Here is a 25,888-nt window from a genome sequence, read left to right on the forward strand (position 1 = left end):
GTACCAACAGGTCAGGTAGGAGCCTATTTTAGGCTGGAATTTAATATGAAGTTAAGTCGGTTTGGGGGTCTGGGTCATCAAGAGCTGTCAGTCAGTTCATTGTTTTAAAAAATTATAGTAAGCAGAAACATGTTGTTGTCCTAAATGTGCATACATTTTGAAAAGATAGTAAAGATTTAAGTGCTTTTTCTTTTTGTAAAATTTTGTGATCCATAATAATAATATGACAAGACTGATTTTAAAAAAAACATAATCTTGGGAGTATACTTGAAATCCAAAGAGGCAGTACTGAATTAGTAGGAATGTATCTGAAGTCATGATTAAGTGTATTGGGCACTACCACTCCTGTTTTGGAGTAATGATTCATTTAGGTAGCTGGGTTCTTCCTGTCCGAGTATTGTTTTTTAATGTTCCTCTCTGTAGTTTTATGGCAATAAAAAGCATACGGCATCCTGCACATCATTTTTTTGCCACAATTTAAAAAACAAAAGAAAAAAGCATGTAAATGTTGGCATCATTTACCCTTTTTATTTACATAGTAGCTGTCGTTGCCAGTAGAAAAAGTAGTTGTTTTGGCTGTTGCCTCAACATTCATCTCCTGCTGCTCTGAAAGGCAAAACAAAGAAAAATGAGTGTCTGTAAGTAAGCCAGGCTGGTGTGTGTGAATCTGTATGGACTTAAAGTAGTCAGGTCGGGGATAAGTGTGGACCTGGCCTGGCTCGTCATCCTGTCAGAGACCCATGTAGATTGCCAGTTTGCTGAAGCACACAGGTATCATAAGCTCCTAAACAAACATACATGGTTCGTTCTGAGGTTATTCAGGTATGTTGAATTTATTGCCACAGTTCTGGCTTTGAGGCTGCTTTCACATTGGCAGACAGCATAACCATGCATATCGAGATCCACGGCAGATGTGTAGGACAGCTGAGGCATGCTGATGGTTCCTTCTTGATAATGCCCAGGCCAAAACATATGCTATATCCAGTCAGTACCTCAAGGAGTTCTCTCAGAAAACTGAAAACCTGTATGTCAAAATCAAACCTAAAACTGCAATTAATTTGCAGGTAACAGGAAACCAGTGGCACCCAGTACTCACGGGCACATGCAGGACAGGGGCTTGGTATGTAAGAAAAAGATCAAGGAAGTGAATGCAGGCTCTCTAGATGCGTACTGAAGAGGGTATTTTCCTGACCTCTGAATGTCTTTTCATGAAATATGATGGTTTGTGACATTCCTTGATGGTTTCAGCAGTCTTACACACTCAGTCCTGAAAGTGGACAATGTCCTTAAGTCTGTGCCAGACTTGAAGGAACTGCAGCCACATAACATTCCTGCTTATCTAACCAGATGTAGGTGGATACTAGTATTGGTTGTCTGCTTTGTTTAAGCCTATTGTTCCAAAGGGAGTAAAGGGTAGTCAAGGCTTCTGTCCCTCCAGTTGTGGGTACCAGCAGTTCAGTTATCTCCTTGTGGCAGGAAAGAGAGTGTGAGTGTTTTGCTGAGGGATGCTCCTGGGCCCTAGAGGGCAGGTTTTTTATGCTCTGGCATGGAACTCCATACTCCACTGCTGTATGAGTTGCTCTGGTGAAAACCCTGGTTCTTCAGAGAGAAAGCTGCTTCTTTGTCTCCTGCTGTCCTCCAAGTCCCTAATCTCTCACATCTTGCTGTTCACAATAGTTTTTCATGTCTCAGGTCTCTGGTGCACAGAATGAGAGGAACAGTGGGATCCCAAGGGTGTTACAGGCAGTGCAGTTATTGATAACTGTCCATGTTCTTCCTTTTTTGATTTAAAACTGGAAAGCATAAACCTGTAAATTTTGGTTTAACAACTAATTAAAATCACCATTGACCAAGTGCTACAAAGAAATACAGAGGAAAACTATGCAATGATAATTTTTTTTTTCTTATTTAAGATAGGTCCTCCCTAGTACCACAAAATGAAATGTAGATGTTGCAGCAGCACTTCTGTGCCACAGAGAGTGAACTTATAGTACTAGCTGAGTGTTAAAGGGTCATTGGTTGGTTTTGATTTTGCCTGAATAAATGTAGTTTATGCTTTTAACACTATACTAAAACCTGGCATGAAATTGCTTGCATTTATTCTTTTATTATGAAATTGCTTCCGTGTTTCAGTTGATTTTTTTTATAATCATCTTTCTTTTCCAGATGTTTGACTATTAAAATAAGGATTTGTCCCTGTTAAAGTAGTATCAGTTTAGCTATTCTAGGGTAAGCAATGCTAATCATAGAATCGTAGAATGGTTTGGCTTGGAAGGGACCTTAAAAATATCTAGTTTAAACTCCCTGCATATGGACAGAGACACCTCCCAGTAGACCTGGTTGCTCAAAGTCCCATCCAGATTCTCCTTGAACAACTTCTGGACAACCTGTGCTGGTGTCTCACCATGCTCATCATAAAGAATTTCTTCCCAATATCTAACTTAAATCTACTCTCACAGTTTAAAGCCATTCTCCCTCATGATATCACTACATGCTCCTACAAAAAGTTCCTCTCCAGCTTTCTCATAGTCCCTTTTAAGGTATTGGAAGGCTGTTATAAGGCTTTCTTGGAGCCTTGTCTTCTTCAGCCTTCTTCTTCAGGCTGAACAACATGAAGTCTCTCAGCCTGACTTCCCAGGAGAGGTGCTTCAGCCCTCAGATCATCTTCATGGCCCTCCTCTGGAACATGTGGTTGTGTGTGCTACCCATGGCTTATTCAGAGATGATGGTGGCTATAGTGGTGTTGAACGCACACGGTGGTGGCATAAACTACTGTCTGTCACGTTTTCACTTGTGCCCTCTGTCAGTTTGAGGATTCAAGAACCCGTGACACTGATTTCTACTCATGGCTGTTTCACAGGTAGTTTTCTTATTGAATGTCAGAATTCGCCTGAACTATGGGTTTGAGAAGCAGAAACAAAATCAGTCTGTTCTGCCAAACTCCCTGCCTGATGCTACAAGCCTTAATCACAAACCATTTGTCTAAAAATCTTGATCACAGGGTTGTTATCTTATGTTCCATGTTCTATGTTTCTGTTTCTTTTCAGGGAAGGATCATGTTTGCAGATTTATTGGCTGTGGAAGGAATGAAAAATTTAATTATGTGGTTATGCAACTTCAGGTGAGTTCTGTGCTTCCCCTTTTCCCCGTTCCATGGAGATGGCATCACAGGGATGGATTTACAATGAGAGAAAAAAGCCAAGCACTGATGTAGAGACTTTATTGTACATAGAAACTGAGAGGAATGGGAGGCAGTGAGAAGGGGCAATGTTGCTGTGATATCCCTTGGGATAGCTCCAGTTATCAGGATCCACTAAGATGTTTCATAGGTCTACTTCTCTGTTTAGGATGGCTTTCTGTCAATTTTCTGGGGAAAACACTCAATTGAGATTTCTTTCAGGAACTACCCACAATATCATGGCTGTTTGAAATGTCTTCTGCTGAGCTCTGTGGTGCAGTGCTCAAAATATGTCTTAGAGCTGAGAGTGCAGTGGGAACCAGTGTTCTCATAGCAGCAGCACACTCTTCTCGATGAAAGGGAGGGATCTCTGGCTCCCCTGTCTCTACTAAGCTCAGCAGCAGCTTGACTTCTGCTTTTAAAGCGTTTTTTCCTGTTTGAACACTGTTATTGTAAGTCAATATGGGTAAATACTTGGGTAGCTAGCACATTGTGGCTGTACTGCTGGACAGCTAGTTACTCCTATCAGAGCTAGATAGTTGAAGTCATATATGGATGTCTTACAAAAGCCACAGTAACAACAGGAGCTGAATGGACCTCTGCATGCTTCAGCATGGAACCTGACCAAGAAAACATACATAGTTAGATCTTCAGACAACCAAATATGGGGGCACTGTGATGAGAACGGCTTTCTTTCTCACAAAGCAGCTTTATTCTACAGCATGCAGTCACAGGAGAAAGAGTTGGAGCGAAACAAGTGGGAAGAGATCACCTGAGTCAAAAACACATGAAAGACAGAGTTTTAAGGAGAAGGAGATTTTCCCTTGTTCCAGGGGAGTAATTTAAAACTAAAGGTGCTTCTTTCTGACACAGTTACCTTGGAAGCTGGCCTGTTTTAGCACCTGACTTAAGAGTTTACAGGGAACTTGTCTTATCTTTCTTGCTGCGTGTGTGATTATACAATACAAGCCCACCCATCCCCTGAAGAGATTATAGCTTATGTCATGTTTCTTTATGTATAATTTGGATGATAGAACATGCTGTAGGAAAGTGAGGAAGTTGAAGCTCTAAGTAAAGAGAAGTGAAATGCTGCATAAAATGGAATTTTTTTTTAATTAGTGTGTGGTGCATGAAATAAAAATGACCCAAGCAGACCCCAGCACTTTTTTTAAAATGAACTACCTATTCTTTTGAAGTATAGCTCTATTTTGCAAGGCCAGTGTATAAAACTATTAAATTTGTGGTGCTTGGGTCTGCCTTTTACACATTATAGACAGCCCAGGTACTATTACAGATATAAAAAACCTTTTGCTATCTTGTGAGCTCTGGCTATTGCTCCTGCTACAGTGTCAGTGTGGATATGATTCTTGAAAGAGTTAATCTGGAGCTCATGGAACAAGGCTTCTACCCCTCAGAACATGTCCTTAACAAAAAACTTTGCTGGACAGAATCACATACTTTCTAATTTGTACTTGGCTATGTAGCTAAGCTCATAGAGTAGGCAGGGCTAAAAAGAATTAATCCTTAAAGCATTAGTTAGTTTGCACTGTCAGTCTTCAGGCTAAAATTCTCCTTCCAACATCAAGGTTTGCTGAGAAATGGCTTATTATGTGTCCTACTGACTGCTGGAAGTCTCCCTTTCTCTTCAGTCACTGGGACTGAGGCTTCCACTCTAAGCTTTGCAGCTCATTGCCTCTGCTCTGTTTCTTAGCCAGGCTAGCCTGATAGCTTCTATTTGGAAAATAATGCTCATTTTCTCTCTTTTCCTGGGGGCAGTATAGGACATTGATACACTCTGGGTTGTTTCAGTAGAGCAGGTGCCTGAGACTGTCTCCGAAACTAGCTGGGGAAAATTGTGGCACATTTTAGTGTGTGGCTTTGGAAAAAATCCACCTTTCCCTATTGCCCTTGGGTTAGAGTTAGTCAAAGGAACAACTTATAATGGAAAGGAGCATCTGCTGTCAGTTCAGTAACTCAGGTCTTTCAGGATAGTGATGACAAATCTGTGCTGCCTCTAGGAAACCATCACATAAATTTAAAAAGATAAGCATTGGAGAAGTAGCTTAGTCTTACTTGCTGAGGAGCGAACCTGAGCCAGTCACTGTGGTTTTGCTTTATCTCTGTTAGCTGACCTTTATCAGTGTGGTTGTTAAGGGACCAGACCCCCGAAGTGAAACATGGTTTAAACCAACCGGGGATGCTAGTTGCTCACTAGAAGAGCCAGTTGCATTTGACCATTTAATGTCTTTAAATGACTGTAGAACTGGAATTGGGCAGATGAACACATGGAATTTCACCAGTTTGAAGAGCAGTCTGTGTTGTCACATCAACTGTTTGGTATCTCGTATATATCATCAGCTGTGAATTTTGTTTGATACATCTAGACTTGTATTATAAGCATGTATGTAGAAGCAGAATCAAGAGATCCTGTAGTGGCAATCAGCATGTATAACTTTTGATCTTGGTGCATGTTCTCTGAAGCAGTGGACTCTTACTCCTTATGTTTTTTATCTATACAATTAGTTCTAAAGATTAAATGGATAGTCTGCCATAGAATATACTCATTTTAATACCTTTCTCTTTACATGTTAAGATTTGTAGATTTGTATAGACAAAACTGAGATGGCAGAGCTCAAAAACCTTTCCCCACATCTTGGGACTGATTCCTTGATAAACAATTTTCCCAGCTGTAGCATTGGCACAACAATGCAGACTTGAGCTTGAGCCGGACGGTTGTGGGAGTGTTTCTGATGGAACCACTTCTGTAAGCTGTAGTAGATAGGGGTGTCGTGACCTGCATATCATATTTGTGCTGCTTTAATCTTTAGATGGCTCTGAGAACAGTCCAAGGTTGTTCTTAAATCAGCTTCTGTATAGTCTGGGTTTAACAGGAAGGAGATGCTGGGCTCGTGCAGTCTTAGGCTATTGCTGTCCATGCTGTGCCTGTTTCCCAAACAGTATTTCAGGAGACTTCCTAAGATAATGGTCTGGTATCTTCCTGTTGTAAATACATCACTTAAATGTTAAAATTAAGTACTGGAACATCATATTCAAAAAATAAAGCAGACATAAAGCGAGCACCTGTCTGATTTAGCATTTCTGCTTTTTTGGTGGATGCATTTTAGAACTTACATCTGTGACATACCATGCTTTAGTGTGATGGTTTAAGTGTTTTATTGATTGTTTCAGGGCCGAAATCTTGCAGATCTCAGAAGGAGTCAGCCTCGAGGGACATTCACGCTGAGCACAACGCTGCGATTAGGCAAACAGATTCTGGAATCAATAGAAGCCATTCACTCTGTGGGATTCCTACATCGTGATATCAAGCCTGTATGTTGTTTTGCAAACCTATTTTCTGCAAATAAAGAATTGTAATAAAGAATTATTCCTTTAACTGCATAGCAAACTAGTTTTTATCAGCAGAGGCTGCTCCATGGTGGGTTAATAGCTGTCAGTCATACCAGTCTAGGTCACATGATGAAGCAATCTAATTTTGAACAATCATTTGGAGTCCAACCAATTATTAATATAAAAGGGGTTCAGTAAGAATGTCTTGTTCTATGACCTATTACTTGAGTAAATGCTATTCCATGGACTGGATTTAGCTAAATAATCCTCTTTAATCTATTCTGAGCAATTGCAAAAAAAATTGGAGCACAGTTTCCAGTGTTACCAACACAGCCCTGGTGGTGGTGATCTGCCTAGGAAAGGCACAATAATTCCAACTCTCACTGTAGGAACCAGTCTTTTCCCTGCACCTCCTCACTGCTTGATCTCAACACTTGTTGCTACACAACTTTCTTCCATAAAAATAATTCGCTGCTTTTAAAATCAGCTGTTTTTTGTTGATCGAATTCAGCTGAAAATCAATCACTAATGTGACTGCCCACAAACCCTTTAGTAGCCATCCATTATGGTAAAGGATATTACTTTTAAGATGGGCATTAAATGAGAGTTGCTCCATTTGCTTGTTGTCAGTTTATTTACTAAGAATCAAACTGAGTAGCTTTTTAGATATCTGAATGTTCAGATAAATTTGGGTAATGCAATAGTGTGTGGAGATTCTGGGAGTTAGTACAGAATGCATAACAGCAGCTGAACCATGAACAGAACCATTTGTCTACAATAACTCCAGCCTGTTATGCAAGTGATAGAGCTCTTACTGCAGAGCTCATGGTGTTAAGTGTATCTCTTTCTCATAGCACCTGAAATATAGCTAAGCTAATGTGAATTTTAGTTATTTAGAGACTTCACAGTCACTCATAGACAAAGCAAACAGCTTAATATAGCCATGATTCTCTAATCATGATGTTTAAAGATGCATCTTGAAATTCTTCTCTTTGACATGTTTCCACCAGAGACACATGGGGCTATATGACAAAGTTTTATTAATAAATGGCCACTCTTAACCAAGTTGCTAGTATCAAATTGATTTCTTTTTCTTTATTTCTCTTACTAGTCCAATTTTGCCATGGGTCGCTTACCTTCAACATACAGGAAGTGCTACATGTTAGACTTTGGTCTGGCTCGTCAGTATACCAACACTACTGGTGAAGTCCGGCCAGTAAGTAATTTTAAGTAATTTTTTCCAATTCTGTAACTGCCTAGGTATGGACAGATTTCATTATTTTGTTTGGTTTGTGGTTGTTACATTTGGTCATTATACTTGGCTGCATTTTCTGCAAGGTGAGAAGCAGCAGGTGATTTCAGCTGAGCTGGGATTCTAAAAAGGGATGTAAGGTGTGGGTGTTTTTTATTTTTCCTTTAGAATGACAATGTTTTCCACAGGCTTAGAATACATACTGAGTACATTATGGCCAAGTTAAGAGGGTGTGCCCAATGCTGGCCATCATTTCTATTGTCCCATTTCTATTGTCTAGTTCAGTTCTGTGCAACCTGGGGAACCATGCTGGTACCTTCTTAAACCTTTTTATTTAAAAAATTCTAGAATTTCAGAGGCTGACCCAATCTCTGAGGCTGAGCTTACTACGAACTGCAACCTGTAATGTTGTTCTCACCCTTGCCTGGCTTTGGTTTTGTGTACATTGCCCCCTGACCAAATTTCTTAGCAGGAGTATTTCAGTGTGCCTGTTTGGAGAGGGGAGGTAAGGGCAAGGAGCCTAACTTGCACCAGGCAACATGTTTTGTCTTTGTCTTTTTACCAGCACTGTGTTATCTGCTGTCACTCATAAGGATGTGTTGAGCTTCAGATGCTCAAAGTATCAATAAGAGCATTCCTAGATTTATTTCAGAACATAGCACAAGCAAAGAGGGCTTGGATAATCACTCTATCACCTTTTGATCTGCACATCTTTTCCATCTACAAGATAACTGTTTTTTTGAAAAATGTTGACAATGTGAAAGCTAAATTCAGAGACTTTGCAGGATGCGGTTGGGGAGTGGGAAGAAAGCAAAGATCAATGAGCAGATTTTGTGTCTTTAGCAGATGAATACAGGTAGAGAATTTTTTTCTATTTTGTTCTTTTTTTATAAGCCTTTTCAGTTGGACATTGCAAGCCTTTTCTTTTTATCTGAAGATGCTCCAAAGGTTATGTTTGCATCCTGTTCGTAAGAAGACACACACTGCATGTAGCTGCTCTGGTCAATGATGCTTAGTCAGGGGATAACCCTTCTCCATATTGCACTTTCCAAAATGCAGCCCCACTCTTCCTCTTTCTGTAGTCAGAATTCAAGCTCATTGTTGACTCAAAATGGCATTTGGTTTTCTGTAAAATTTCTTCACTGCTTCCATAAGTTTATAATTACTTTCCTTTTATTTTGCTACATCATTAAAGAATTCTCCCAGGCTTTATTTTATGGAAACAGTAGTACATCCAGCCTTGACATTTTTCAGAGCAAAACTTTCTTCAGCTGGGTCCTGCTTGGGTTAATGTGTCTAAGGTGGGCTTTGTTAGGACACAGAACTCTGAGAAGGTCACTCTTAATTCTCGTCATTCTCAAAGCAGGATTATTGACACATAATTGTTTCCTGAAAAAAGACACAGTGATACCCCTCGATCCTGAGAGAGGTGGGAGTATGCTCTGCTGAAATTGGTAGAAAGTCTCCTTTTTTTTTTATTTGGAATTTGGGAGGATCATATGGGGTAAAGTTTCATATCCCTAATGTACTTATGCGCTTTAGTCCCAGCCAGCAGCCAAGCACCATGTGTCTGCTCATTCCCCTCTCCCCCCACCATGGGATGGGGAGGAGAAAATCCAAATAAAATCTCCTGAATCAAGACACGACCAGGGAAGATTCACTCACCAGTTATGGTCATGGGCAAAACAGACTCAGCTTGGAAATAAAAAGTAATTTAATTTATCACTTATCAAATCAAAACAGGGCATAGAGAAAACAAAAAACAGAGCTTAAGCACCTTACCCCACCCCTTCCTTCTTCCCATGCCCAAATTCTTTTGCTCCCAATTTCTGTACCTTCTCCCCTCCAGTGGCACGAGAGGATGGGGAATGAGGTTTATGGTCAGGTTGTCACACGTTGTTTTCTGCTGCTCTTTCCTCCTCAGGGAGAGGACTCCTCACAGCCTTCCCCTGTTCCAACATGGAGTCCCTCTCATGGGAGAGTCCTTCATGAACCCCTCCAACATGAGTCCCTCCCAGCAGGTGCAGTCCCTCAGGAACAGACTGCTCCAGCCTGGGCTGCCCACAGAGTCATGGCCTGCTTCAGGAACAGTCACCTCCCCTGGTGCAGGGTCCTCCATGGCTGCAGGTCCAGATCTTCTCCACTGTGGTCATTCATGGGTTGCTCCTCCATGGGCTGCATGGAGCAGCTGTTGTCTCACCATGGGCTGCTGGGGAACCTCTGCCCAAGCACCTCTTCCCCTCCAGCTTCCAAACCAACTTTGTTATCTCCAGTATTGTTCTTGCCTCCCCTTCTCCTCTGCCCAGCAGGTCTTACAGCAGTTTCATTTTTTCCTTCTTGAATATGTTACTCACAAAGATGTGCCTCTGCACTGATGGGCTTCACCTTGGCCAGAGGTGGGGCTGGATTTTGGAGCTTGAGGAGCTTCCAGTAGCTTTCCACAGGAGCCACCCCTCTGATGCCCTGCTACCAAAACAACACCACATCAACCAGTCCTACCCATGTACCTATTCTTCCATGCCACACTTCAGGTGAGGCTTTTTGACAAAAATTATACAGTAAGAATACATAAATATTTACTTCAGTCCCTTCTAGTATTATGTTACAGTCACCAGGCTGTCGATCTTTTTTTGTCCCTACTGCCTGATACTACCATTGAATTCCATGTACTGAGACATTTCCCCAGGGGTAAGCATGGTATGATTGCTGCCCAAATAATGCTCTGAGGATTACGAAAAAGATGAGACTGAAGGGCAGTATGAAGTATGAGCATTGTCATACTTTATAAACAATACCACTACAAGCATTTGCTGTTTTCACATCATCTGAAGTTTGTAGCCTCAGTCTTGCTTGTCAGCTTTTCAGAAGGACTCTGACTTACTTGCTACTATTATAGGTAATGGGCCTGGCCTTTAGGATGTTGTGGTTTTGTTTTAGTTTTTAACTTACGTTGTGCCTTCTTGTTTTGGTCACTTTTTTGTTTCTAAAGGATGTTTAAATTTGAAAAAGGGAAAAGCCAGTGATTCTGTTGAGCAAAATCCTGTGTTGGCATTGATTTTATGTATTATTGGTTTTATGTGCAATTCACTGATGCCAAACAGTATGATTTTTTAAAAAAATATATATCAAAAGGCAAGAAGCTCCTTAGTAGGCAGACATTCTTTTAGCAGTTGATTAAAGCTTTGAGATGGGATCATTTCTGCTCTCCATGACCTTCATGGAGCATTAGTTCCTCCCTCCTCTGTTGCCTCTGTTGTTAGCACTTAGGCTTTCCAGACCCTCTTTCAGGGAGACTTTACCTTGGAGGTAAAGTAGACTTTACCTTGGAGGCTGTTACTCTGCTAAGCTTCTGATGAGTGCTGTTATTTAGTTTGTACTTGATAGTTTAATTTGATTGTTCAGCATTTGTAAAGTTATGGCCCCTTGGCTTAACTAAAATCCAAATTTATTCTGAATCAGAATTTATTCTGTGCTTTTAGGTAAAAGAAAAATTGTCTACCTTACATGGAATGCTAATATTAGACAAACAGCTTTGGAGAAAAGCTGTTGCACAGATTTGATTTCATGGGGAACAGTCTCACCCCTCTACCATTCGCCCCTTGACAGAATCTCCTGGATAACATTCTGTTGGAACTCATATTGCACTATAAAGGCAGAAGATGGTTGGAGCTAGAAGGTGTGTAAGGAAGTATCAGCAACATTTTTTTCTTCTGTTAGCAATCAGGGGAACTCAGCTGTTTTCAACAGTGCCATTACTTGATATTTCTAGGGGCTATAGAAATCAGTCTTTAGTAGTTACTCCTTTGGTCAGGTAGAGGAGGTATGCATCAGTCATGTAGCCATCTAGGTATCCATTGTGTGCTGAGAACTGTTCAAGACCTACCTGAAGACTGTTACTTTGGTTACCATCAGCATTTCTGGCATTTGGATCAGAGTCAACATCCTTGCTAGCAAGAGGGACTCGGGTTTTCCTGATAAGCAGGACAGACTACCAGTGTGGAAAAACCTCCTTTTCAGAGGTTTTGTTTTCAAACACTTGTGAGGACAGGGAAATGCTGGAAAAGACAGGCAGCCAGACAAAACTGCTAGAGATGATGCTGATTACTCCTCTTCCCTGCCCCTCCAAGGTCCACTCTTTCCCACTTCAACACTGGCAAATACCGTTTCAGGTCTGTCATCTGTGTTCAGTGGAGTATGTTTCACCTGGGATTTCCCTTTTCTCAGTGTCACTGTCAGAGATAATTCTCTAAGTTTTTCTGGTCACTTAAGTTTTCTGGTCTTTCTGGTGCTCAGTACTTACATATTTACTGAAACAGAGAGTGGAAAAATTATTTAGTCACAGTAAACAGGGCCATCTCCATGTCTATGAGACTCCTGAGATCCCTTTTATATGGAATATGTCTTAATTTTGTGCAAAACTGTAAAGCTTCAGTGAAAAGGAATCACCTGCTCCCATTCTGCCTGTGGCTTAAATATGCTATATCTGTGGTACTCTGCCATCAGTTGAAAATGCAGAAATTAGGAGGTTATTGAACCTGAGAGACTTCCAAATTTTGAGTGAATGATCAAATGCTGGAGAGAAGAAACTGTGCTGCTGCTCAGTGTTGTCCTTTTTTGTGACTCAAAACCTTCATTTCTTGTTTTGGTTATGATCAGCAGTCACCAGAAAACTCCTGGATTCCTTCACTCTGCCATGCTGCCTCTCTGAGCAAGATTTATTCAAGCCCTCTATAAGTACCAAAGCATACAAATATAAGACTTCCAGAAATTATCTGCAAGAAGGCTTCATCTACTTTTTCTTCTTGATCAGGCAGTCAGTAGCATATGCTTATGATTATTTTACCTTCAGTAGTGGATGTCTCATAACCTGCTCCAAGGAGAACTTCATACATTCAATCCACTCCTGTGCAAACACACCTCCTTGCCTTCACAGTCCTTTCCATTCATTGCAGCTCTCAAGCCATGTGAGCTGTTTCACTGTATTCCCAGTGAGACAGTAGTTTTGCAGTGCCATGTGGACCACTATCTTCTGTTTGTTTCACAGGTGTATGTGTTTGTGGATAGGAACTTGATGGATGTGGGCCACCAGTTGTGCTACTTTCTCAGGGGAAGCATGAGAGCTTCTAGCATCCTCCCTCTGGGGTATCCTTCTCACAGCCTCCATTCTTCCACTGCTCTTATGGTAATTCTTTCTCATTTTACCTGCACAAGCCTGGATGCAAAGCCTTCACAAAGATGCTTTTGCCACCCTATCAGATGAGTTGCTTCTTTCACCATCAGTCCTTTTTTTCTCAAAGAGGGACCTAAGGTCATAGAAGCCAAAGCCCTGTCTTTATAGCTAGGTGTTGACGTCCAGATGCATCCACTTCTACTTAAGTCTTTCTCACTCACTGGCAGGATTTAGGAGGATAGCACCCAGGCCCTCATGCTCCCAGATCTGGAGTCACTCAGTATACTTATGGTCACACCTGAAAAACCAGGTGCTTTCAGTGTTTTCCATAAAAGAGCAGCAAGGGTTAATGGTCAGGGGGCCACACAAACCTTGGCAATCTGACCTTTTCATCCCATGTGCAACAAGACACAAAACTCTTGAGACATCAAATCGGGCCAAGTAGCTGGGGCTTCTATTTCCTGCAGGAAGGAGTCTTCAGTGACCATCATTCGTTTGCTTTCTGGGACAGACATTTGGTTCACGCTCAGCTGTCTAACCTGACAGGTCTTGTTCCTCCTCACCAGTTTCCAGATTGTTAAATATGTTCTGCATCTGCACATCTGCATGTGGAGCAATAGTCTCTTTCCTGCTGCTAGCTATCCTGCTCTTGAGAGTCTCCATCTGTTGCTCCTTTGATCATGACTCCTAAGTTGTCCCTTTTTCCTTTCACTGCGTGGTTTGTGATCTTCACTTTCATTTTCAAATGAGGTGTGACTAAAGCTCTACAACTTCAGAGGTTCTGTGAGGATTCCATTGATCTCTTGTTCACCCTCCCTGATGCTACACAATCTGCTCACCTCCTTTCCCACCTCAAAACAGCAACTTCACTGAGCAATTCTGCACCTCAACCAGAGTACTTCTGTTAGTAATGAGTCCACTGCAAAGGCTCCAGGTGCTCTCTGCAGCCCAGTGTGGATTACCACATCCTTCCAATGGGGGTTTTTCTGCAGTGAAGTCTCCAGCTTGCTTGTGGTAGTTGCAGCAGCCCATGCTGGCAAAACTTGGTCACTCATCACCACCGTTATTGCAGCCTCAGTCAGATTTACATTGTCCTGATCAAAGCTACAAAACTTTTTTAGTGCTTTTATACAAATCTAGATAACTGTTGATGATGCATAAGATACCATCCATCCAGGTTCTAAGTGTGTATTTAAGATCTAAACAGTATTCAGAACACAATAATGGCAAACTCATGATGGGGAATTAAAAAGATTGTAGTTGCAATGAGCAAGAAGATTAATTTTAGGATTTTGTAAAGGTCTATCAAATACTGTAAAGTCTTGAGAAGCAAATGAGAAAGCCTCTGTTCTCTTTGGTTACACAGCAACACAATATTCTGTGAACTAGACCATAAATTTAAACTAATAAAGGTATGCATTTATTCACGAGGCATCACTTGCTGCCCCAGGTAGTCAGCATGCACTGGGAAGAGTAATGGAGATCATGCAGGTCAGAGACTGGTCTAAATAGCAGCTATAGGACAGAGTGTGCTGCAATAAAAGTAAGGGCCAGCTACAGAGAAACAGAAATTGAGCTATAAACTGGAAAGTTACATTCTGTGTAGATAAAAGGTGATGTTATGGAATAGCTTCATGAAAACAGTGGTTTGATATTCAACAGCTTTCAAAAAGGTGCTCAAACAGAAGTCATCAGGAAAGGAATGCATGACAAATCAGACATTGCTGTTGTGACCCTTGATGAGATGGAGGTGGCTTTTCAGAGTTCTCGTAGCATACCTGAGAGAAAACTTCAGTCTGATCTGAGGTGTACTGAGTATCTATTGGCCTCATTCTTGCTCACTTGCTGTTGTTCATAGTGTGATGCTGGTAGAAGTGTTGTGGGTATAGGCCATCTCTGCCATATACTATTACAAGATCTTGATTTAGAGTGCTTTACTTTTTAACCCTCCTCTGAGATTTTTGCAGTGGCTTCACTTTTGCATGTAGGCAAACTAGTACAGCAGCAGGAAAATGGATTATATAAAATATAATAGATATTAATATAAAATCTGTGTTTAGAACCATCTAAGAAATGGAGGTAAAAGCAAGAACTGGTGTTCTTTTCCATCAGTAGTCTTCCTCAAGAACATTTGCACCACATTTTTACCTTGCTGGAGAAGAAAATACGAGTAGCTTGGGGGCAATGTTGTCTTGGACCAATCTGAGCTTTGTCCAGACTACTGATAAATCGAAAGCAGTTCTTTCTTCACTTAATCCCCAAAGCAATCCCATTTTCTCTTCCAAGGCTGCTGTCCTTGTTTTTTAAGCTGATGTTCTGCACCCTCCCACACCCCACAATGTCTTTTTCTCCATGGGATATTCTCAGGATTTGTGCTATTGTATAACTTTAGTGGCAAGGAGGAATATTTTTTTTAATATGGTTATGCTGATGTGTTATATATTCTGTTATCAACACGAAGGTTTCCATCCTAGTAGACTTGAAGTCAGAAGTGGTTCAAGCCGTATGTTTCATTCATGGAAGACTTGGAGATCTCCTTAAGAAGAGTGACTTCTGGATAGTATCTGTTAATTAATCTGTAATTAATAAATACCTTCAAATACAGGGGGTGCTCTTCTGAGAAACAAGTCTAGTTTTCTCTTTGTGATTTTTTTTTTTAAATTTATTTTCCCCTCCTATAAAAAACATCCATTTTGGGGTGAATCTCAAGACTTCTGTAACAAATCAGGTATTAGAGGATGCAGAGAGCTTTTCTAGGGTTTTAACTATTACTTCCTCTAGATGCATCCTTCTACCATCATTCCTCACTGCAATGTCCTGGTTGTACAACCCACCTTTGCCATGCAGCAGGATATGCTGTTGGTGCTGATGCACATCTTAGAACAACAGAACTAAGCAGCTGGGGAATGGATTGAAAAGTTGTTTGTTGCTTGTTGTTTTTTGTTTTTTTTTTTTAATTTGTGGAAGTATCTTCTATAGTAAGCACACAAGTCAAAATTTTAATCTTCCATTAATTTTTATAGCTTAGCCCTGGAGTGGCAGAACATGTTTCATATGGAGAACTAAGGCTGAGAAGAAATTTTCAACTTGAAGGGCGAGTTAGACATAAATGTTGTTATACAGATAATATTAATAACATACTTGTATAGTGGAGGTGTTCTGAGTCATGGAGGTACTCTGTGCTAATGTGGGTTTTGGACAATAACTCCTTCATGTATTGGTCTGCTAGTGTACTGACTAGTGTGGTACAGAAAGCATTATCCTTTTCTTGTGCCTTCAGAAACATATTCCCTGTTGCTCCACAAATGTTAATTAAAAGTGGTTGAGGGTTTAGCAGCTTGGTCTGAAGTATTTATTTGAAAACAGAGGAGAGGCTACGTTTTTCCCAGAGCCTCTCTCCCATTGCAGGATCTGACACTGGGCTGCTAAGCTCAGCAAGCATTATTTTAGCTTAGTCAGCTGCAATCCATTGATTAGATCTCTGTCTCCTCGTGGCTCAGACTGCACTGCAGTAGTTTGCAGTGCCTTGCTGAAGATACTGCATGTGTTTGAGGGTCGCTGTGTGAGTCTGTGGGCAGAAAGAAGATGTTGTAGGCAGGACAGTACATAGCCTGTTCAGACAAGCGTGATGAAGGCTGCAGAAATGTGTCAGCTAATGGAGAAAAAGATATTTATTTTCTGAATCTTTGTGCATAGTGTTGAAAATGCTGCAGTGAACAAGGTATTAGAAGAGTGGAGCATGGTACATTTTTCTGCTTAATAGTTTCCCCCCACTGGAAAATGAGCAATAAAATAACACAAAGGATATTAACTCCTACATCCTAAGACCCCAAATATCAAACATAGACGCCCAGTTGCCTTTTGCCTATATTTCAGGCACAAAGTAAGTATAAACTTTACTGTTATGTAGAAGACGGACATTTTGAAGTAGAATAAAAAGGTTTGTAAAGCTGTAGCACCCGGAGCACTCAGATATAATTTTTGTCTCAAACTTTGTATTGTAAAAAAGGTATTCAGAGAAGGTAGAAATCAGAGCATGTGCACAGTGGTTTGCACAGATGTGGAGAAAAGGACAAAATTATACCTCTGTCTTTAAAAATATTACACATTTAATATATTATAGAAATTCCATTTCTGATGGAATGGGTTGTTATAAAACAGATCATCATGAAAATTACATAAGGGTTCTCATTGCGTACTTTCATTGTTGGATTAGCAAATTTAGACTTGACAAGGGAGTTCATGTTCTGATTTAAAACATTACAACTCTAGAAAGCCAGTGCAGTTGAAATTAAAAAGCAGACTAGCTGATAAATTTGAAAATCTATTAGCAAGCAGGGACACTTGTGTCTTGTTATAACTAGCTGTTTTCTCTGCTTTCCTCCCCTGGAAACCATGATTCGGTGAGGGTGACCACAGATGATCTGTATCAGCTTGTTTTATTTTATGTGGCACCTCTCTGGTTAGAGCTTTTGTGCTAGAGCTGATACAGTACATCTGAATATGTTTCCTTCTGGTCGATGCTATTCCTCTTGAAGCTCTGGTTCTTCTTCCCACTGGACTACAGAGAGAGGAACAAAAATTATTACTGTGCTTGGTGGTGAAGGAACAGGGGCTTCACTCCCAGGCCAAGTGACAGTTCAGTTGGATTGCAGATCGTGTCTCCCTTCATCAGGTAAGTGTATTTGCTGCCAGGTTACAGAGCACCTGTAATACACTTTCTCTCTCTTAGTAATAAATACTGAATTATTTTGTGCATGTTTGATTCCTTCCAACATGCATGTTCTTAGACTTGTATCTCAAAGCATCCGTGGCTTAAGGATGTATTCTGGAAGGAGGGAGGTGTGGTTTTCATGTCTGTCCAAGGAGAAATTTGAACGTAGTTAGCTCTTCTGCATCTCAGTGATTACCACGACTGTTTCTTGTCTTCTTCCTTTTTGGTAGAAAAGACCTTCTCCAGCTGACTCCAGGAAAGCATTATAAGCTGGAAATCCCAAATGAGATGTGGCTAACACTCTGCAACACTCATCAAGGCATTTCAGTTTCAGTGGTTCCCCTGTTCTGTGTTACAATACATGAAAAACTTATCTTTCTTACTTAGCACTACACATTCTTTCCATGGGGATTTTCTGTGCTACTTTTCCCCCTGTAGGACCATACCTGTAAGAAACAAGTGAAGTTCTCGGGCCAAAATTCTCTTGTTAAAAACTGAATGACAGTTGAATAATAGGATTACAGCTGGAATAATCTTTTGGTTTAAAAATGCTCATTCTTGCTCTGTTTGTAATGTGAGAAAGGCATCCTCATCTCCAGCACAACTTCTGGCACAGGGATCACATGATCAGAGGGTTGGCATTTGCTAGTCAGAAAGACAAAAATTACTACCTTGGTTCTTTCTGATGTTCTGATGTCTGAATTCAAAATTTTGAATTCTTCTGAAGTAAAGATAGATAGCATTTTAACCAATATCCATCAGGTCTTTTGCTTTAGAGAGAATAGTAGTAGACTATTGAGGAACAGTTTCAAAAATAAACTTCATGCAAAATCTACAGAATTCTTAGAACTTTCACATTTTTAGGGAAGAGGAATACTGAAACTTAAGTAAGAAATTCCATTGGGTGGATTGCATTTGATTAGTTGATTTCTTTTGGACATATATCTCTTTATTGAGGTCTTTCTCAGTTTACTGAATTGAGTTTTAAGGTTATATAATGAATTATAAATACTAGCTCTTCCCTGTGGTCGGGGTGGCTGTTATGTTTCTGTACTGTGCAATTCACATTTTAAGATACAGTGATTGCTTACATGGTCTAAAAGCAACACTAACTTTCATTCTGCTCTCTTGCAAACTACCATGCTGCATCCCACCACAGACAGTGGAGGCCCCACTATTTCTAGGTGAAGCACTGCAACAGTCATCAGGGAGGGGGAAGATGCCTCAGACATTCAGAAGTTGGCAGATGTGAAGCCTGTAAAATTGATAGACCAGTGACTATATGGATATTGCTGGTGAAAAAGAAAAGTGGTGGCTGCAGAAATTCCAGCTATCTTGAGTGGGAATTCTGCTGGGCAAAGGGACATCTCTGTTGTTAGAAGCTGGCGCACTAACTTGTGAACTTGCTGGGGGTGAAAAGAGCAAGAGACAAAAAAGAGCAAATACCCTTGCAAATTATTAGATCAGTGTGATTGCAGAGGATCTAGTTATAATATAATTTTAGGTAGGAAAATTATTGCAGAACCGTACAGTTGACCTATGATTAGTCTGTATACATCTCTGTTCTCCACTTAGGTTTTTGTACTGTTAGATGTGATATGTGAGCAGGGGGAAGTTGGTCTCTAGAGGGGCCCCTCTCATCCCTTTACAGGGTACTCACAAACCACACAGGCTAATTCATGCTTTGCGTCTAAATGAAACTAAATACAGAATGGGCCAACAGCCTTGTAAAGGATGCTGGGAGATGGAAAGAACTGAGCAAGAGACACAGGTTTCTGGAAGGATACGATGTTGTATTGTTTTTAAATTCATTTCTGTTTAATTTTTTTCTCATTTTGTTGTTTTTTTATCATGTTTTTCTTTGGGTTTCTCTCTGTTTTACAGTTCTTTTGGGCTCTTCTTTTGAGGCTGTGTTTGATGCGTTGGCTTCCCATCCGCTGCTCGTAACCATCTCTGCTATGAGTTGTGAGTGAGCCATCACCATGATTCTGGGTTTTCATTTTGTTTTGTGCTTTTGTTATATATGGAAGTCCAAATTACACCTGCTTTTCTTTTTTCCCTCATGATATGTTTGTTTTCCAGCAGGACCATGACAGCAGAGGCCTAGAACGCTTGGGATTCTGCCTGAGGGGCTGGCAGACACTTGGGTGGTGCCAGAGACAGTGATTTTGTCACTTCTGTGGTTTCAGAAGCAAGGGGAGGGCAGTTCTCTCACTTTACATTTTTTGCTTCAGTCATAATTCTGTACATTTCTCAGTCCTCATTGGGATAAAATAGGCTGCTGTCATTAATAATTATACAAATTGCTGCTGTTTAAATTACCAAGTTGATACACATACAAGAGGTGCAGAAATTGTTTCCACAGAAGGGGTGGAGATGTATATTCCTGCTTCTCCCCTAGGAGCCTACCTGATGGAAGCAAGAGACTCCTAGAAGTCACAGAGATACTTCCTTTTATTTCAGTTAAAGCTTCCTTTCCCTTCTCCTCCTTATCACAACTTTTCCAACAAGTAATTTCAATCCAAGATATATCTCCAAGTGCTTCCCATTATCTGTGGCATTTCCTCTCTCCTCTTGTCCACCTTCTCTTCAATCTGTGCTAACTTTCTTTTCATTTTCTTACTGCTGGAAATCCTTTTTCTGTTCCCAGAAGAGATGGGGAATGATCCTAGGTAACAGCAGACTTGCCATGGGAAAAGCTGTTTAATCTGCTGAGATGTTTGCACAGGCTTCCAAAAAGTTGGAGAGAAACCAGCAGTCATGTTCTATTAGAGTACCACAGGCATAAAAAGCATCAGGAGGAAAGTACTGGCATCCAAATATAAGTTTTTAGGAACGTAGCTGGAAACTCGATCATTCAAAATATTGATGTAGAAACCAGTGATGCAAGATAAATATGTTAATCTCTACTTATGAACGTAATGTAGGAAGAAGGGGTTTAAATTAGTGAGGAAATACAACAGCTCTGAAAATAAAGGGAAATAAACAGCTCCGTGTAATTATGATACACAGTCTTCATGTGTATAATAAGGGAGACACTGTTAACACATAAAATATAAGTGATCATGATTGTTCAGACTGGAGAGTAATGAAAGACAGATGGGTGCAAAAGAGAAGAGTTTGTAACAAGGCATCCACTTTGTACGGAATTTTGTTACCTGATTTTGCCTTTGTGAAGCAGTGTATATTGCTAATATATTGAAGGGAACACAGAGTATAATTTTTGCTCTGTGGTAGTGATCTAACTCATTTTCCCAAGCTAAAACTCATTTTAAACCAAGCTTCAAACACAATGCAATGTATTTCATATATCTGTTATCTCCTTGACAGCTCTGTGTAGTAATCTACTTAAGCTTTGTGCTTGACACAATATGAATGCAGGAAGAGATATACTTCACCCTGAGAAACATTTTTGATAGTAATGCTAGTGTGGAAAAATTAAAAATAGATTATGTATGGTTTAAAATGGTATTCCAGCTTGCTAGCTTATTATTTTCTTATTGTTTTGGGGATTCAGATCAGTTGGGTTATATATGATTATATAGTCTGACTGTCCCAACTGTTACGATTTCAGTTCTCTGTCAAATATGGACTGGTCTGTATGGCAAGAATGCTTTATCCAGGCTCTTCCACTGATGGGCAATGCAGTGGTGAGATTAAATTTATTAACTGGAAGAAATAAAGTTTGTAAAGAACTCCTCTGAAAAATTAATGTTGATGAATTCAAAAGAAAAGTCAGTAACAGCTGGTTAAACAGCATGTGCTACAATAAATACTCGGGCAGGAACTGTTTGGATGAAAAACAAGGTATCTCTACAGCCATGGAAATATTTGATCACAGTGATTAGTGACAAAGTCAAAAGGCATGACTAATTTCCTTGTGACTAGCAGGGCAGTCAAGTATGGTTAAAAGAGGTAAAACCTTTATGAGAAAAATATGCTGTTAGCAGTTAGCATCTGCCTCTTTTGCTCAAATGTCCTGTCAAAACAAGTGCTCAGTTGCAGTGCTTTCTCTGCTGAGGTACCACATGAGAGAAGACTTGGAGACAGATTGCCCTTTGGGTTCAGCTGCAGGGCTGGCTTGGTGAACTGTTTGGTGTTGGCTGTGGGACAGATGCACAGTTAAAAGATGACTTGGCTTTTTGGTTCTGAAAGAGAAGGGAATACATTTGCAAACTGCCTAGAGTTGGTTTCAGACTAGATCTAATTAAAGACTGCAGAGATAGCCCGTCTGCCAGAAATAGTAAGTATTGATCTAAAAAGGTTTTCAGAGTCATTGCCAACCATACTGAAACCAGCACATGCGATACTTGGTTCAGTACATACACAGTTGATGACTGAAGACACTGAAGTAGGGAAAGAATATGAAAAACAAACTCTCATGGACTGCAAACATTGAACAAGCTAGAATTGTTCATAATACCCTCCTATTTTATTGCTCATTAGAAGTATCCAAACACACTCAAAATTGAAAAGAGAAATGTCCTCTTGCTTTTGAATATGTAGAGGATGTTTATGGTGATGGCTGATTCCAAAAGGTGTATTCCGGCGGACAGTATACTGCTTTTCAGGAACTCACATCAGTAAATTAACTGGAATTCTGAAAAACATTTTGCAGTCATTGGTCAGTGGGAATCCTAACTGTATGCTCTGGAAGAAATGAGGTACATGATCATGAATATAATACCTTTACTATTACCTGCTGTTAAATAAGTAGCTTATATTTAGAGCTTGTGTACTGCAAGATCAAATGTTGCATCAAGTGCATGATATATATGCACATGGGTTCTCCTTGTGAAATATTTGATTAATGTAAAGGAGTTGTAAGATACACTTCTAGCTTTCTTTGCTTGGAGTTGCAATAACTTAAAAGCTGCATTATATACAGCATTCAGGTGTGTTTTAGTGTCAAAGTGTTGGTGAAGTTTTGTATAAAATATTTGAAATTTTATTCTTTCTGAAAGTATGGAAAGTCAGAGCATCTTCCCTGTTGCCAAAAGGAAGCAACTGAATTGTATGTATTTAAACTGACAGAAGGGTGCCCTAGGATAAAGGTACAGAGTCTTAAGCTTAGTTCTGAAAGTGTAGGCACAGCTGAGAGAACAAACATGAGTCATGGGACCTAAGTGGGACAAGTTACCCTATAGGAGTGCCATTAAGTGCTCAAATTTCTGCAAGAATATGATCCTTATTATGAGTGTGTTTAGTTCTTTGCCCAAGCCTTATGATGGAAGATGTCTGGGCTTGAACCTGGGTTTGCCTCATGAATTTTGAAAGCACTGATGTTAACTGTGGTGCTTCTAGCTTAGTTGAAAGGATTCTTCACTATGAAAGTGGCAAGACACTCTCACAGGTTGCCCATAGGGGCTGTGGATGCCCATTCCCTGGAAGTGTTCAAGGCCAGGTTTGATGTGGCTTTTATCAACCTGGTCTTGTGGGAGTTGTCCCTGCCCACACAAGAGGGTTGGAACTATATGATCTTTAAGGTCCCTTCCCAGGCAAAGTATTCTATGATTTGGTGAATGGCATTATTTAAATTCAATTTTTTTTCAGAACTTCAGAACTCACATGGTGTAATGTTCTTGTGGATGCAGCAGTGGAAAGAGTTGGAAATGTTGCTCAGTCCCCAGAACAGAGAAAGCCTCCAGCTGGGAGGGACAGATGCAGGAGGACTACCTTGTTCGCAAGGCCACTGTATCAAGCCTTCACTTACCAAGGACATGAGAACACAAGAAACAGAGAAAGAGAAAATAAAAATACATAGCTTAAGATACACTGGGAAGAATATGGAAAAAAGAGAGAACTGTGAAAGTCAGTGCTTAAAGAGGATGTTGTCAAGCAGTGTCAGCAAGCACATATGGTCATCTTCCCCATGTCAGAGTAGGGGATCCCAGTTCTTGTTCTGACGAGGCTGTCCTCAGGTTCATGTTATTCCTGGCTCAGATTTGCCCTAGTACTTCTTTACTAGCTTCTCCCTTGACCTGGAATTTTAAAGGAAAATATGATCTTGGAAAATGTGCTCATCTCTATGCCTAGACTATTACTATTCTAACCTATCACTGTAACCACCTTGCCTCTCTGTAAAATAAGCTTTTCTAAAAATGCAGAATTTAAGAATGCTGGCTGTTTAGCTGGCTACTAGAGCAGGTGAAGGCATTAAGAGCTTTGTATCCCCTGCATACATATGAAATAACTGAACATACAAGAAGTCCTTGGGAACTAGCTGCACAGGGGATATAGTGATCTGCTCTGTCTCTGAAATTTCTGTTTTCTCCCTTCAGCCTCGGAATGTTGCTGGTTTTCGAGGAACAGTTCGCTACGCTTCAGTGAATGCACACAAAAACAGAGTGAGTATTTTTGGGTTATAATGAGTTGACAGCAAGGTTAGTTCTCCTCAGAAACCTGTTTTCAGGAGCAGAGGAATAAGAGGCATGAATTCTGGTTTGTTACCTACAGAGGTTAGTATATCAGGTAAATTCTATTAGGTGTTCAAGGCTGACTGTACACTTGTGACTCAGTTATTGGATTCTGTCTAGTTGGAAGGCTTAATAATTGCAATTATAGCATTATCAGACACTTCTTAAGGGCAAAAAACCCACCACACTTCAAGTGGAATTCAGGTTAAGTTCCAGGTTGCTTGCTGCTAATTTTTAACAGAACCAGGCTGTGAATTATCAATTGCCAGGTCTCCAAATCCATTCTCCACCTGAAATTTTTAATATTAACATCATCCCATCAGGTGAAGTATCTCCTAGTGAAAAAATAAAGTTATTTTTCCATGAAAAGATCCATTATTTACATAGTGTCTGGCCTGTTTCATTCTGAACACTTCAAGAAGTCTCATCCAACATTATTCTCAAAACACTTCTTTGTCCTATTTCAGTAATGCTCCTGTGTAGACAGTAGAAGTCCTCTGGCTCTGATGCAAAGTGCTTGCCAGATACAAAATATCAGCTCTCCTGCATTACCTCCAGGTTTTTGGCCTTATTTGGTGACCTGACCTAGGGGGAAGTTTCAATGTCTTTAGGGAAAGAATTACTGTCTGCAGAGGGCAGAAAAGCATAATAGGGGGAGGGCAGTTGAATGCTATCATGAGTTAATTCTGTTTCCTGGGAGACACTGAGAAACCTGAGGTATAATTTTTAATGAGCTGAATAGTCCCAGCTGTAGCTGGCATCAGCTAACGGTATATTTAGATGCAAAAATTGCTGTATAACGCATGCTATTCTGAGAAGTCATATTCTAGACATTGGATCTTGAGCATCAAAAATTACTCCATATGTTTTGTTAATTTCAGCCTTAACCCCCATGGTTCAGTTTCCCATTTGCTAGACCAGGAGGAGAGTAGTATGTGGAAATGTTATAAATCTGTAAATTGTTGTGATGCTTGAATGATGAGTGTTTAGCAAAAGCTCTTGAGTAAATGCTGTTTTATTAAGAGCTTGAATGATATTTAGCTTAAAAATAATAACAAAAAAGATTTTCTGCTCATTTTTTTTCTTAATCTAGGTTATACCACATCTCATTAATAAATATTCCGCTTCTGTATACTGACTGAGGGACAGTCTTATGGAAAAGTTGTGCTTTTTTGTATAGATAATAAAATCCTACTGTAAACACAAAAAAAGAAAACAAATGGGGTTATTCAGGTGACTGTATTGACACTGCCGAATTTAATAAATGCTTGATTTTGCATCTTTAGTCTTTAATCTGGCTTCTATAATCACTGAACAGGAAGTATAACTTCTCTTCCTGTTTTTTAAAATGAGGTAGCTCATCTGGAGGGCAAACCTGAACTACTGAACAACATGGAACTTTGCTCCTCAGTCTTCATCTCTCTTTTCTCCAGGAGATGGGTAGACATGATGATCTGTGGTCCCTCTTTTACATGTTGGTGGAGTTTGCAGTTGGTCAGCTTCCATGGCGAAAGATAAAAGATAAGGTAGGATACCTAGTGTCTGTGCTTGGAGTAGGGAGCTACATCTTTTTATTATTATGATGATTCTTATTCATGCTACAGTGGAGCTGTTTGCTGAAGTAAAGCTAGAGTCTGCTTTTCATCATATCTTGCTGTGTGGAGCTTGTTTTATTTGGAGTAGCTACACATTTTTTTATGGATGATGTTAATCATATTTGATCAAGTGACTTTGTTCTTGAAAGCAAACAATAGAAGTGGAAAGGCTAAGCTGTTCTTTTGACAAAAAAAACCCAAAAAAACCCCAAAAA

The 25,888-nt window shown here is 40.1% G+C and overlaps 1 protein-coding gene across 1 annotated transcript in view; it reads left to right on the plus strand.

Moving 5' to 3' along the window:
• The window catches only part of TTBK1 (tau tubulin kinase 1), a 105,408-nt gene that overhangs the window by 35,057 nt on the left and 44,463 nt on the right, over positions 1-25,888 (plus strand). Inside the window, exons 4-8 of the mRNA XM_030447682.1 lie at positions 3,048-3,121; positions 6,368-6,508; positions 7,638-7,742; positions 23,944-24,009; positions 25,512-25,604. Of these exons, the coding sequence (XP_030303542.1) occupies positions 3,048-3,121; positions 6,368-6,508; positions 7,638-7,742; positions 23,944-24,009; positions 25,512-25,604 (479 nt within the window). The remainder of the gene's footprint in view (positions 1-3,047; positions 3,122-6,367; positions 6,509-7,637; positions 7,743-23,943; positions 24,010-25,511; positions 25,605-25,888) is intronic.

This window comes from Calypte anna, chromosome 3 (assembly GCF_003957555.1).
Source record: "Calypte anna isolate BGI_N300 chromosome 3, bCalAnn1_v1.p, whole genome shotgun sequence".
In the NCBI taxonomy this organism is placed as follows: Eukaryota; Metazoa; Chordata; class Aves; order Apodiformes; family Trochilidae; genus Calypte; species Calypte anna.